Source organism: Anarrhichthys ocellatus, unplaced genomic scaffold (genome assembly GCF_004355925.1).
Source record: "Anarrhichthys ocellatus isolate YVR2014 unplaced genomic scaffold, GSC_Weel_1.0 scaffold54, whole genome shotgun sequence".
NCBI lineage: Eukaryota > Metazoa > Chordata > Actinopteri > Perciformes > Anarhichadidae > Anarrhichthys > Anarrhichthys ocellatus.
In genome coordinates this window covers 1,661,499-1,675,620 of record NW_022280084.1, presented here as the reverse complement: position 1 = coordinate 1,675,620, position 14,122 = coordinate 1,661,499, and the positions used below count along the sequence as shown (strand labels likewise).

At 42.2% G+C, this 14,122-nt stretch overlaps 1 protein-coding gene across 1 annotated transcript in view; it reads left to right on the top strand.

The window, feature by feature from the left end:
- LOC116396215 (contactin-associated protein-like 4) overlaps positions 1–13,835 on the top strand; it is a 57,499-nt gene extending 43,664 nt beyond the window's left edge. Inside the window, exons 18-23 of the mRNA XM_031870679.1 lie at positions 48–272; positions 3,084–3,217; positions 4,918–5,005; positions 8,381–8,599; positions 9,515–9,586; positions 10,903–13,835. Coding sequence (XP_031726539.1) covers positions 48–272; positions 3,084–3,217; positions 4,918–5,005; positions 8,381–8,599; positions 9,515–9,586; positions 10,903–11,099 — 935 coding nt within the window. The 3' untranslated portion in view covers positions 11,100–13,835. The remainder of the gene's footprint in view (positions 1–47; positions 273–3,083; positions 3,218–4,917; positions 5,006–8,380; positions 8,600–9,514; positions 9,587–10,902) is intronic.
- The last annotated feature ends 287 nt before the right edge of the window (positions 13,836–14,122 follow it).

Below are 14,122 nucleotides of genomic sequence, written 5' to 3'. Positions count from 1 at the left end.
TCATTGCTTTGTACAATAGTAACACTTCAGATATATTCTTTCTCCAGAGGTGTCGGCCAGCTTCCTGCCGGGGACGACCGTCAGCTACACCTTCAAGGAGCCGTACGAGTTGAGCCGGAACAGCAGCGCCCTGCCGTCCTCTATCTACTCCGACATGACGCTGAGAGGAGAGAACGTCTCCCTGAGCTTCAGGACCAACCAGAGTCCGGCTCTGCTGCTCTACGTCAGCTCGTACTACAGAGAGTCCCTGGCTCTGCTCATCAGCAAGCACGGTGACGAGGCTTTTATTTTGAAGGAATTTGTTTGCGTGGCAGATGTTTACTCTTCAGGTGGAGTGTCTTGTTTCGTTCTCCTTGTTAGGTTTCATCTATTTCAATTATTTTTAACGGGATTATTCAAACTTGAGGATGAGACATTTTGTAATGAAGCTTCCTCTTCTCCTCTTTATCGACCAGCTTCTTGCTCCTTTATCATCAATACAACGTTCCTCTAGTTACTCCCCTTTGCTTTGTCTCATTTCCTCCTTATTTGTTCTCTCTTGTTTTCATCCACCTTTTTCAAACCTCAGAGATTACAAGTCTCTTCACCTCTCTTCGTCTTCCTCCCTCAACCTTTTTCAATCTGTTTCCTCTGTTGGCATCTTACCTTTCCTCCCCTCTTCCTTTCACTCACGTCATTTTCTCCTGATATCGACCTCTCTTCCTATACGTCTTCCTCCCTCCCTCCTCCCCCTCATCCTCTGCTCTGCAGCTTTTAACAGATCAGGTCTGTCAGATCTTCCCTCTCCCTGGAATCCCCCCCGTCAGCCTCTACTGGCTTTTAATCCATCCAGCCGGTCTGGCTATTACATTTTGTCTCAGGCTGAAGAAGAAGAGTTCACTGGTCTTATCACTGAGACTGTGGTGCTGAATGTCCTATCTTTATTCAAGAGTGTGGTCAATTTGAGCGCATCACTTGTTTATTTCACTTTTTACATTTTGTAATGTTCTCCCTCAAAACCCTGTCCTCACACTTAAATAGACCCTGCTTGCACTTAGAGTTCTGCTCAAATTGTATGTTTGATCCCTGACTCATTGCAGGTGCGTTCACTTTACTTTTTAGAGCGTCCCTGGCGGGCGGTTACCCTTTAACCCTCTGAGGCTTTATGTACTTCCCTGGCTTTCCTTACAACTTTTGGAATAAAATGATAGTATACCAGCTCCTATACATTTTCTACGACTACTACACGGCTGCTACAAACTTTTCTATTTTGCCGTACGCTGACAAGGATGTCGCTGTCGCTATAATTTAGTCTTGTAGTTCCCTTCCAAGTGTTAACTAAACAAACTCATGTTAAAAATGCTCTAGTGTCAGGCTCAGCTAACATTAGCTTGAATCACAGTTAACTTTAGCTCTGTAGAGCTTAGCTTTGTTTTTGTGAGTGACGGTCTGGGTGCTTCGGTATATAACATTATTCTCAGTGGTATATGCGGCGGCTATCTGTGCCACAGACTGTAACACGCTTCACTAAACGGCACTACTGTTAGTTCCCCCTCTAGCACACTGACAGGAGACCGGTGCAGCTATTATAGTAAAAGTAAGGGCGACGCCCTAGTATACATATTAACTGTCCTTTCTATAACTGTATTATTTATTATGTTTCTTTACAAAAGTGGTAAAGAAATGAATATAAAGAAAGCCTTGGAGGACGGAAGTGGATGAGCCAGGTTAAAGAGAAACCGCCCATCAGAGACACTCAACGAGGCAGAGATCATTTCATCGGTCAGCACTACACCAGGCATTCTCTGGGTTGGGGAATTTCATTTTGACAGGGTTATTGCACAAAAAAGACAGAGAGCAGATAAATCCGGGAGCAGAAGTTTAGCACACAGAAGCAGTCTGAGTGTGAGGAGAAAGAGCTGGAGCTGGAGCGCAGGAAACCTCAGCCAGCAGCAGCAACACATCTGTGTGCAGGCATACAGTTTGAGCAGAAGCAGAGCAAATCCAAGCGCAAGCAGGCGCTATTTGGGTAAACACATACAGGGCTTTGAGGGAAAGCCTTAATCTCAATGTGAATTCAATAAGTCATGCTCCGAAATTGAAAAACCACGCTCTTAAATAAAGATAAGAGAAAAGCTCCATATGAAGCTGAGAGAACAATAGTTTGGTGGGCTGGTAATGGGTGGCAGGTCAGTGTGCTGCTGAATAAAACAGCAGAAAACTTGCCGATGTGTTTTATAAATTTTGGTGGGAAATAATGATGTTGTGAGTTTGGCTTTTAAGAGAAGTAGGAGGCACTTTGAATTTAAAATTACATTTTCAGCATCCAGTAGTCCAATAAAATTGGCACTTTGCTGGCAGATTAGCTGCAAATGGATTTTTCTTTTCTGGTGTTAATGACTCAGAGAAAGCTGACGGACAGCAGGGCATAAAGGTTTCATGCTGACCGTGGAGACGTCAGGTAAATGCACTTAAACTGAAGTGTCCAATTAAATCCCTGAGAGCTTTCTCTTATTTGCCTGGAGAAGGCTCATTCCTTTTCACCCTCGACTGCAATTACACCTCCTCAGCCCGAACACAACCTCGGGCATCTTTTCCAGCATTAATGTGTTATCAGAGCAGCAGCAGGTAGCTGCAGGTCCTCCTACAACAACCAATTATCCCCTCACATTCCTCTATCAGAGAGAGACTTTCATGTATGATCTGTTATCTTTAGTCACACTAATATAGTGCATGCTGTAAAATAACAATATTTTTTGTTGAATTCTGTTGTTAAATCTGCACTTTACGTTCTTAATATTAACATAATTCATTTGATTTAATTAGATTAGTTGTGGTATTGATATGGAATTAGACCTTATCCTCTTAATATAGGAATATGAATTAATAGAGAAATCGTTTCTTTAAAATGTTCAGATATATCTTTGACGGATTAAATAGGTGTTAACCTCTTAGCCAAGACTAAAGGACGAGGACATTTTCAGGAAAACAAAAAACTTCACCTTGAACCTCCGTTTTAAATGAGGATTATGTTTTAAATTAGTTTCCTTTTTTGTGAGATCTAAAACGTGACCCCATGGTGTGATGTGCGTTTGTGTGTGAAGATATGCTGGAGGTGAGATACAAGCTGGACAGCAGCCGAGATGCTGAAGTGTTGAGGAGCAGAGTGGAGAGCCTGGCCGACGGACAACTACACACCGTCACCATCAGCAGACTGACAGACTCTGTGTCTGTGCAGGTAAAACCACCTCATCTGTTCTTCAAATGTACTCGTTTTTTGCTTCGGTTTGGTCTCCTGCTGCTCAACATGTCCCACTTACTTCACCAGCTACACGCTTTCTTTTTCTGTCTGCTGTTTGGTGCTGGGCAGTGAGCATTAACGTGGGTTGTCGGAGCTAATTTGCAGGAAACAGCTGCTACAGTGTTCTGTGTGGAGTTTGGCGAGAGCCAGGAGACCCAACCTTACACTGATGGTGCTGTATGTGAGGAAACAATGAGCTTAAAGACACTTAAAATCTCTTTAAGGCCGCAGAGTTCGACGTTAATGGATAGTGGTCACAATTTCACATTATGCAGCGTCAATTCAGTTATACTATCAAAAATATTAGCTGCAGGTTTTAGGACTGGAGATGCACAAACTTTATTCATAGACTAAGGAGACATTTCTTTTCGCTGGCCTTTTTTTTGGATCAGAAATGTCTTCTGTTAGAATGAGGACGTGTCTACACAGGACAGTCTATTTCCTGAAAATATAACAGAAGGAAGGCTGTAAAATGATCACCATTACTCAACAACACAGCAGCTTCCTGTCTGTTTCTTTTACACCTTCATCAGTGTTATTTCTTACTAATGTAAATGGTTTCTCCAAATGAATGTAGGACCGCTCAACGCAGATATTGCTACCTAGCGTTAGCTAAACAAAGTGCAAATGCTAACTTAGCTCATTGATGAAAAATGAACTTGACCGTGTACGTGAATGACATCAGCTGACAGGAAGTAAACATGGACCCAAGTTGTTAACAATAGAACTCCATTGAATCGGTCTATATCTGCTTCCAGCTACATTACATGAGATGCTCTTCATATTTCACTGGAGCCTCACACACCTGTGTGCACCCATGTAAGACGAGGTCACCTTGTTTTTCTATCTCTGGGTGTTGATAATTATCCACCGAGGCTGCTGGTTAGATGGAGTTAACCTCATATATCACGAGAGAATGTTGTTATAGAGATAAGATCCAGAAGATCCAGATATGATTACAATGCTTCATATTTCACGTGGAGCTCTGTTAATGTGTTGTTTGTCCCTGCTGCCCTGCCGTCGTCGCATTCAGGGCAGTAAAGCGCTGACGGGGGCTTTCTCATATAGATGAATATCACAATACTGTATCATGGTACAAACAGGAGCAGATGGGACTGCCTCTGCGTGTGCATCTGTATGTGTGTCATTGTATTCGGGGATCGGTGCCTCGTTTGGCAAACATTGAAAAAGCTGAATCAACACGTCAGCAGCAGCTGCGTCTTTACAACACTTGCAGTACGACACAAAGTGTATGAACTTGCGCGGGCAAGTCGAAAGAAAACCGACAGCTTCTCTTTCAGTGCCTGTAGTTTTCTTTCATAAGCTGTATACAAACATTTAATACACACTGTTACCATCATACTAAATCATTATTTATTTAAAAGCATGCCCTAAAGGCATATGGTGACAGTTTAGTAAGTATTTACAACAGATAAACATAAAATTGGGTGTGTTTTGGTCCCCGAATTATAAATCCTGATGTTTGTGGAGCACAGACACATACGCTCCCCACAGGCTGAACTCTTAGTGAATGTTTTCCTGCCATCCTCAGGCTGAAGTTTCATCTTTGCATGTAAGGTTTCTACTGCCACGAGTCATCAAAGTTGCAAATTTAGGAAACAAGTGTTCTCTTTCAGATCGACCAGAGACCGAGAGAAGACTTCAACCTGACATCTGACGGAGAATTCAACGCCATCAAGTCGCTGGTGTTGGGCAGAGTGCACGGTGAGTGAGGAGGCAGTAAAAGCAGAGACGATGTCGTTTTAATAGGAGAGCGTTAGGACTTACACTTATTTGAACAGCTTTGAAGTGATACTTTGTTTTGAAGTGGCGGTTGCACGATGCACTTATCCATAGAGTTTATTACCTACAGTAGAGTGTGGAGAGGCAGACAGGAGTACCAGAACAGGAGCAAAGCTTAGACACCTAAAGGAAAGGTCCAACTACTAAATCAATATCAGTTTATGTGTATGCTATTATTCCAAATATTTTATCCGCTTTATCTTTCGGTCAGACAACCCTTTCTGATGGGGAACTGAACTGAAAAGTCAAACTTCCTCTTCTCCTCAAAGACACCAGACTCTGTTGGCACATGGGAGAAGTTTGCCGTCAGGGCTTTCTTTATTTTAACCTAAACCACGATCTTTTTCTAAACTTAACACAGTAGGGTTAAGGACTGTCTGACAGAAAGCCCTGAAGGAAAATTTCTGCACTCCATTAAAAGTATAGTAAAAGTATAGCTCTACTCCCGTGCCGGTACTCCTGTATGTTTCTCCAAACTGGGTGCGTGCTGACCGCCATCTACTGTAAGTAACACACTGACTGTGTATAAGTACCTCATTCAACCCCACTTCAAACCACCCAAACTATCCCTCATCTGACACTCACTGTAGGAATATTTAGAGAAACATACAGTACCTCCAAATGGGAATATTATGCAAGTTATCTTAAGAAGTTGGAGGCAAAATGTAAGAACTTTACCGTGAAGGTTAGCATTCTTCTATGTTTGTATTCCAATTCATAAGGTTTACAGTCTGAGCAGGACAGCTCAGGTGCTGCAGGAACTCAAGTTTAGCTGCTTCTGTTACCTGTTACTGCTACTCAAGACAGAAAAGAGATTGTTGTTGCTAATAGACCTTACACTCATTCAGTGGCTGCAGCAGACACGGCAGCACGTCGAGTATCTGTGAAGAAGGCTGTGTCCAGAATCATTCATTTAGTCCACTATTTAGTGCTGCAGACATTTTCGTTTTATAATTTGTAGCTTTTTAAACTCCATAATAACATTTTTTGTATTGAAATAAATCAGGTAATTCTTCAGTGTTCATATTTCTTAAATTGATGAAAATCAGGTAAATCTGTAAAGCAAAATATTAACGCAATCCCTTTTTATAAAACGCTTGTTTGCTCCCACATTTTTGTGCATGTTTTACTCTAATTATGCAGGTTTCAGTTTAGCTGTCAAAACAAATCTAGAAGAGCTTGATGCATAATTGATTAGTTTGATAAAACTTAAAAATAATTGATAGCCTCTCACTGCATAAATCATAATCATAAACAGAGAGAAACATGTCGTATGGAGATGTTTAGCATCAGTCTGATGAGTGCAGGGTCGAGTTAAACCAGAAGCATGTCTTCCTGTAAATCACCTGCACAGATATCGAGCCTGTAAAGGAAAACCTCCCCCTGTGGGAGAGTAAAACCACATCCACACCGTGTGTAGTCCTGGACAGGCACCTGCAACAGAGTCGGGGGGGTCAGACAGTAATTGACTCCGCCATGACTTATTCATGTTCTCTTTAAACCGGCTCCATCAGAGACGGACTGAGATATGAGCTGTTAATAACATGAGGGGCTGAGAGGCCACAGCTGTCTGTTAAGACACAGACACAACAAACTCTGTCAATTTAAAAGGAAACACGCTGGCTTCTACAAATAGCTTTCATCAGAGGCATGCGTCGAGTAACATCAAATAATGACAAGAAAAAAATTACACAAACCATCTAGAACACCCGTATCTGTTCAAATCTATTGTTGAATAATCCGAATCAAATAGTACAAAATGAATGTGTCATATCAAATATGGCCACCATCTATCTTATGGAGAAGCTAATACATTATCTCCAAGATCTTTTCTCTGTTTGGGATGTGAAGCTTTAGGATGTTGTAACTCAGCTCGGTGTGTTTTAACCCCGTCATGTCAGCATGTGACCGGTCCTCCCCTCTGGCAGATCAGGATCAGAAAAGCAGCAGGAAAGTGGATTTTCTGTTGTTTCCTGCCAACCCCGTCATCCATCAGCCTAACTAATGGACCCGGAAGGAATACAGAGAGACAGACGGGGGGGGGGGGTGATGGAGTGAAGAGTGTTCCTGCTGAGGGGAGCTTACAGGCGGCAGTAATGTTTCCTGCTGCTCTCATCAGCATACAGACGTGTCACCTCTCAGTCATCTGAACAGACACTGATGCAGCTGGTTACAGCGGTAACGTCGGCTCTCACAGCTGCTGTGAAGGAGTGGAGGTGAAAGATGAAGGGATTTAAGTCCATAAAGTAGACAGATTGGAGGTGAAAGTGTACATCTGTCTCGAGTAGTGACGGATGCAGACTGGAAGCTGAACTATTGACAGTCTGTCAGCGGCAGTGTGTGTGTGTGTGCGCTAATCATTAGAGTCAATGTGCTGCCACTATTGTCCTGCTCTGATAACAGGGGAATGTGAGGCAGAGTCAATGAGCCCGCCAGTGTATGTCTTGATTGTGTGAGCCTCTAAACGAAAGGTTAAAAGTTCATTCACTAGGATAGAATAAATACAATCTGAGTTCCGATCTCGTTCTTTAACACTCGAGGGTTCCAGTTAATTAACCTGTACTCTGAAAACCACATTGGAATAAAACAACAACTCAAAAAAGCGTGATTTAAAATTGTCTTTATTCTATTTTTAGGAGCAAAGTCTGCCCTTGGGAGGAAATATCTTCACTTGTTTTCATCAAAATGTTCCTTGTTTTAGGATAAATATAGAAACGAGTGTCTAAAATAAATGAAGCACGCGTATTAAAGATATAGTTCAACATTTTCAGACATATTTCTTGCTGAGAGTTGGACGAGAAGATCGATACTACTCTTGTCTCAGTACACTACAATCAGCACCCGTAAAACCACAAACATGTGTTTTTACACGTTTTGTGATTAAACAAATGAGATACAGCATGTTAGTGAGTGAGTTTCACACGTGCTGATTGTGCATTTTGTTTCATTTGGACAGATCTTGGCTGTTTCATGTCTTTGTGCTAAGCTAAGCTAAGCTAAACAAATAGCATCAATCTTATCATCTTCCTCTCATATATTAGGCGAATAAGCGTATTTCCCAAAAGGACAAACTATTCTTTGAAAGAAATAATTGACAGCCTCTACTGTTTCAAGACAACGATCCCTTCTCCCAGAGCAGTTTTCGATTGTCTCTTGAAACACGTGGCAGAATTGACATTTAAAAAAGGTCGTAATATCCAATTTTAGGATGATTAAATCGTATTTTACGATTTAATCATTGCCAGGAAGCATTTGTTTCACATTATTATTTCAAGTTTCAAACTCTTGTGTCTCCAGAGTCCGATGATTTGGATCCAGATCTGTCCCGGTTGGCGTCTCTCGGTTTTACCGGCTGTCTCTCGGTGGTCCACTTTAACTCCATCAGTCCTCTGAAAGCTGCTCTGTTCCACCTGCACACCAGCCCCGTCGTCGTCACTGGACCTTTAGTCCAGTCCAACTGCGGCTCCTCGGCTTCGGCCGATCCCTACGCAGCAGAGAACACACACCACCTGTCAGGTAGGAGGGGAGGAGTCGGTTTGGTTTACTGGACAAACATTTAATGTACTATTGATTGTTTTTAGGTACTGTAGTGTGGAGGGAGCTCTGGGTTTAAAAGGTTCAGGTTGTAAGGAATTTGAAACGTATCCCTTGGATTCAACTGTTGCATTGAGCTGTGAGCTAGAGGGTCCTCAACTGTGAACTTTTGCCCCAGGACTCCCCAAAGTTAATTCAGCCATAGCTGGGAAATTGGTTAATTAAAAAAAAAAAGAATGAATATTGGAAAGAATCGCTAAACCATATGCTCCCTCGAATCACCTGTGGCCGTTCACAGCAGTGCATTGTGGTTATTCAGAGGATGTTATTGTCTTCTCATTTTAGATCTCACTCTTCTTCTCTTTTCCCTAATTGCCAAATAATTGCTCACCATTTTCTTTACATCATATTGCAGTAAATGTGTAATAATAGGTCAGCTAAAAGTCTGACAAAACTAAAGTGAGTTCTTGAACTTGGCCACTGACAGTGATGTATGCATAGAAATCTGTGACTGTTCTACTTTCGTCCCGTCTTTGTTTCTGTGTGTATCTATTCTTGGTTCGGAGCTGCTGTTTCAAACTGTGTAATGGGCTCATTACGTATGTACACCTTGTTGAGGAGAATCATGACAATGTGCTTGATGAGATAATTAATTTGGAACACAGTGGGGAGTTTCCAGTGTCTTTCTTCTGCTCTCGTTTTCATCCAGCTTCATGTTGCTTCATTAGAGTCCTTTGGAGAGCTGCTGCTGTACTCCCTCTCCGCTCTGAATGAGAACGTTCTGATGTTGTCTCTGAATGTCTCTCTTTTCTCTCCCGGTGCCCTATTTCCATCCTTTTTTCTCTCTATCTTCCACCTACCTACCTTTCATTTCCTATGTCTCTTTCTCTGCTGTAGACCAGTCTGGTTCAGTGGGTTCAGGTCAACCTTTAGTCAATGCCATCCGGACTGACTCGGCTCTGATTGGAGGTACTGGAACCTGTTTCACTTCTTTTTCCCACTATGTTTGTACTGGACTTCTTCTAACTACCAGAGTCAGGGATTACGCTCAATATTTAATTGATGAGCTGTTTTCTTCTGAAAGACAGCAAAGGTGATGTGATGTGCAGAAAATTCCATCAAAAGTTAAAATGTTTTTGATCAATTTTCTCCCCTGTCAGAAAGATTCAAAGTGACGATTGATAAGCTTACATATAAAAAAGTGAGCGAGTCAAAAGTCATTGAAAAGTGTCCGTTAAACCTCTGTGACTCTGTGTCTCGGTGCACAAAGGACAGCTGAAGTAATTAAACCTCCGCTGACACGACTTGCTGATGGAGAAACTTTCACACTGTTATCTTCGAATGCAAACCAAAGCAATATGGTGCGAAATTGATTGCGGCTGTATTTTTTGAAATTGCAATTAAATGAAACTTTTCTCGGGACAATGAAATGTGCTGAACAGAAGGGTTCAGCAGAGGCTGAATATGTGAAAGTCTGTTCGCTGTGCGTTGGAAGTTCAGATTAGTGGGACAAACCGGACCGCGGGGCAAAAGAGCTCACAGGCCCGGGGGAGACGGAGATGGGCAGAAATAATCACAGCGGCTTCACAAAGCTATGTGACCAAAGTCGACTGTGATAGATGTATTCCCCAGACAGTCAGCGTGCCATTCAGCAAAACAACAAGGCTTTCCAGGATTCAGAGCCATGAACGCACATCAAGATGCCACTGCTGAGTTACAATACGGGCTCTGCTCAGTCGGTTGTCAACAGTGGTGAAAGAAGTATTTAAATAAATAATGTAAACGTAGAGATACGTATACCACAGTGTGTAAATACTCCATTACAAGTAAAAGCCCTGCATTAAAAATGTCACTTAAAACAAGAAGTGTAGCATTTTGGGGGATCTATTAGCAGAAATGGTGAATAATATTCATATGTTTTCCTCACCTGATAATAAGAATCGTTGTGTTTTTGTGTTTTAAATATTATTTGGGCTGAAGTGCATCATGTTCTAAATAGGACTAAAAACAGACATGTTTTTTCCAGGTGATTATTCATTTGTGTAAACATGTAATGTATGAAGAAGAACAGCGTCCACCTAGTGCCGACTTCACAGTCTAAACTAACAGATTTTTAGTCGATGTAAAATGTTTTGCTTTTCTCTAGTGCCTCCAGAGTTAGTGCTAAATTAAGATAAACATGCCACGGGGATACCTGATTTGTCGCAGTCTCCTGGTGACCAATGAAACAAACATATTTCCAAACATGTCTGAATATGTCAGAGTGAATGTCCTCTACCTTGCAGGTGTCATAGCAGTGGTGATCTTCGTGATTGCGACCGGCCTGGCGATAACCGGCAGATTCCTCTACCGCAGAAAAGAGACGTATAGGAACCAGGAAGTGAAGGGAGTCAAACAGGAGGACAGCCAAGATTTCCCTTTCAACAACCAGACGGACTCCCAGAACGTCTCTACTGGGAACCCAAAGGAGTATTTTATCTAGCTGGAGGCCTGCCACGCCTCAGGACTTCACGCTGCACTCAGAGCCACATTCAGAGACTTCACCGGAGAATGTGGCTCAACAGATTACAGATTATAATACACAGTTTTTTCTCTTTCTGTACATAGTGTATATATTGATACAAACAGTGCTGGACATATACGGTGTTGATATCCTTTTAAATATTCAAAAATGTAAATGTGGAAGTGAAGTTCACGGCAAACTAATGCCACTATGTCATATGGAAAGGTTGCAAATACTCTTGTGAAACAGATTTTCTTTTATGGTTTCGAGTATTCAAACACAACTTTATTTCAGTTAATCAGGGTGCCTGAAAACGTGACTGGAGTCGTTTGGCTGATTCATGTTTCTATGAGGATAATGAACGGGTGTTTGCTTGAACTGTAATTATGCCCCAAGGAAGCAAATCATTCTCAGTCCAGACTCATCAAATACCTACACCTGGTCAGTGGCCCTAAACCTCAAACTATGTCGCTCTACCAACCCCGCTAGCGTCAGTTTCCACACGTTACATGCATGATGTCTTTTACGAAATAAACCTCTCTCTAGACAGGTTTCAATAACAAATCCACTGACAGGCAAGGCAAGTTTATTTGTAGAGCACATTTCAACGACAAGGCAATTCAAAGTGCTTCACATAAAACTATTAAAAGCATCAAAACATGAGGCAAAAGAAAAGGAGATTTAAAAACAATCTCAAGCTCAAGACTCCTCAGCGACTTAGTGACTGCTCTTTATACTACGTCAGTTCCTCTGAACGTCTACTAATGACACGGGTGGGTTTACAGACGCCGAGCGACACGGACAAACCATCAGTATTTGATGAGATGGACGTGAAAACCGGGTTGCGGGAAGAGTTCTTCTATAAGATTCTGGTGTTTGGTGGTTTGTTTGCTGTCTGTTTGTAGCGTGCAGTGCTTCTGGGGAGGAACAGCATGTACGCTTTAGAGGCTGCAGTTTAAGGGAAAATGTGCAAGCAATTGTCAGAGTCCTTGCAGCCCGCAAACATCCACCAGGACATTGTTGACAGTCAGCACATGAATTAAACATTTTTCTCCAGCGTGCTCCCACAGAATTTTGGTCAACATAGTCTCACTCCAATCATCGTCCATGAGCACATTTCTTCTGTTCGGCGCACTGCAGTCTTGCAGCTACTGGTCGAGACTCTGAGACTTTTTATACAGAAGGGATTCATTTTCCACTTTATTTTTTACTCCTCTCTTTCTCTCATACTTATTTATTCATTTGTTTCCGTTGTAACATGAAAGAACAACAAAAAGCAGAGAACAGAAATACATCTGTGAGCACCGAACGCTTCTAGTTTCCTATAGTTTGCAAGCTAAAGTAAAAAAAGACTTTTCTCCTCCCTGCTGTATGCAGCCTGCTGGGAGCTTCCTCTCCAGCGCTCTGAATGTCTCTGGAGAGTAAAGCTTTTAACGCCGACAGCAGCGCCGACTCTACAACACTGTGGCTGTCTGTCACCTCGTGCACTGCAGGCAGAGACAGCTGATGTGTTTTTGAAATGCTAATCTGCTTCGGTCTGACAGGTGGATTGTGACTCGATGGAAAGCAGAGAGATGATCAGAGTGAGACTGATACCAACACTTGAAAATGAAGCAAATCCCCCCCATGTGTTAATTCAACCCATGTGTAAAGAGCGCTGCAGATCGAGGGAGGATGAAAGCAGAAAGAGCATCGACAGCAGCTGTTTCTCAAACACACACACCACCGACTCGCTCCGACACCCCAAAGCGCAGATGGGATTTTAATGACAAAAGTTGCTAAAAGCTTCAAAGTGCATTATGCATCCCTTCTCTTTGTGTTTTCTTTTGTTCCCGTGAGTCACAACAGCCGAGGCCGCACGTTGTTGTCTTTGCAGCATCCTCGATAGTCCGTTTCTCAGTGAAGCAGCAGCAGCAGAGCTGACCGCAGAGAGGAACTCAACAGGTAACCTTGACCGCCAGATAAACTTGAGGACTGAGTGCAGCTGGAGGACACTACCAAAATAAAATGTTTATCAAGATCCAGAGAGGAACATTGATTTTTTTTTTGACGGCATCCGCTGAGAACATTAGCAGCAAGTCACGGACGTTTGCAGTGATGTGTGCAAACAAGCGAGGGAGACTGTTTGAACTTCAGCCTCAGTTTAGTGTCGTTGTGAACAACTGTTTTGTTTTCAAACCATTTTCAGGAATATCACAACAGTTTTGCATTCGCTCCTGTTTTCTGAACAATCTCACATTTAAAAGATAAAATTCTGGTCACACCGGAAAGAAACACAACTTAATGCGTCCACATGTCTTCATGAAATGTTTGGTTATTTGGCTATTTTTTCTGTCAAAGCTACCAAGCTACCCGCAAACTTACGGGTCAAAGTTAAAAATTCTCACGGATTTACTTCGCCCGTGTGAACGAATCCACCACCCCTGGTGATTTTGAGTGGGATGAATTAATGTCACAATGTATTTTTTTACGTTTTTTTTACGTTTTAAATGCTGATGCGACCGGGCCATAAGGCTGGTGATATGCTGCAATTTCCTTATTGTCAATAGATTCAAAGAAAATACTGAATTATATAACTAATTGTCCCTACTAACAAGTATTGTCTGCGTGGGCAATGCTTGACATATGTGGCCTGTTCCTCTGTGCCATAGAGTTCCATTATTCTGCACTATTATTATTGAGCACTGCCACACCGCTGCACTGTGTGACATCCATTAGCATGAACATGCTGGGGTTTATTTTGAGTCTGTCCCACATACGCCACGCTGCTGCCGTAAATACTCTCTAGAGAGCAAAATGTGCACTAATCCGCTGCTGAAAATAGTCCCCAACATGTTCACTCCTGTTTGAGTAATGTTTGCTAAAAACAAAACAAAAGTGACACTATATTTTGTGACCTTCTTTTATATCTAATATTTACGTGTTAAGTAGGGACCAATGTGTTTGAGACCGAGGCCACAGACTGGTTTGAGATGTCAGCTACAGACGAACACGTTGTTAAA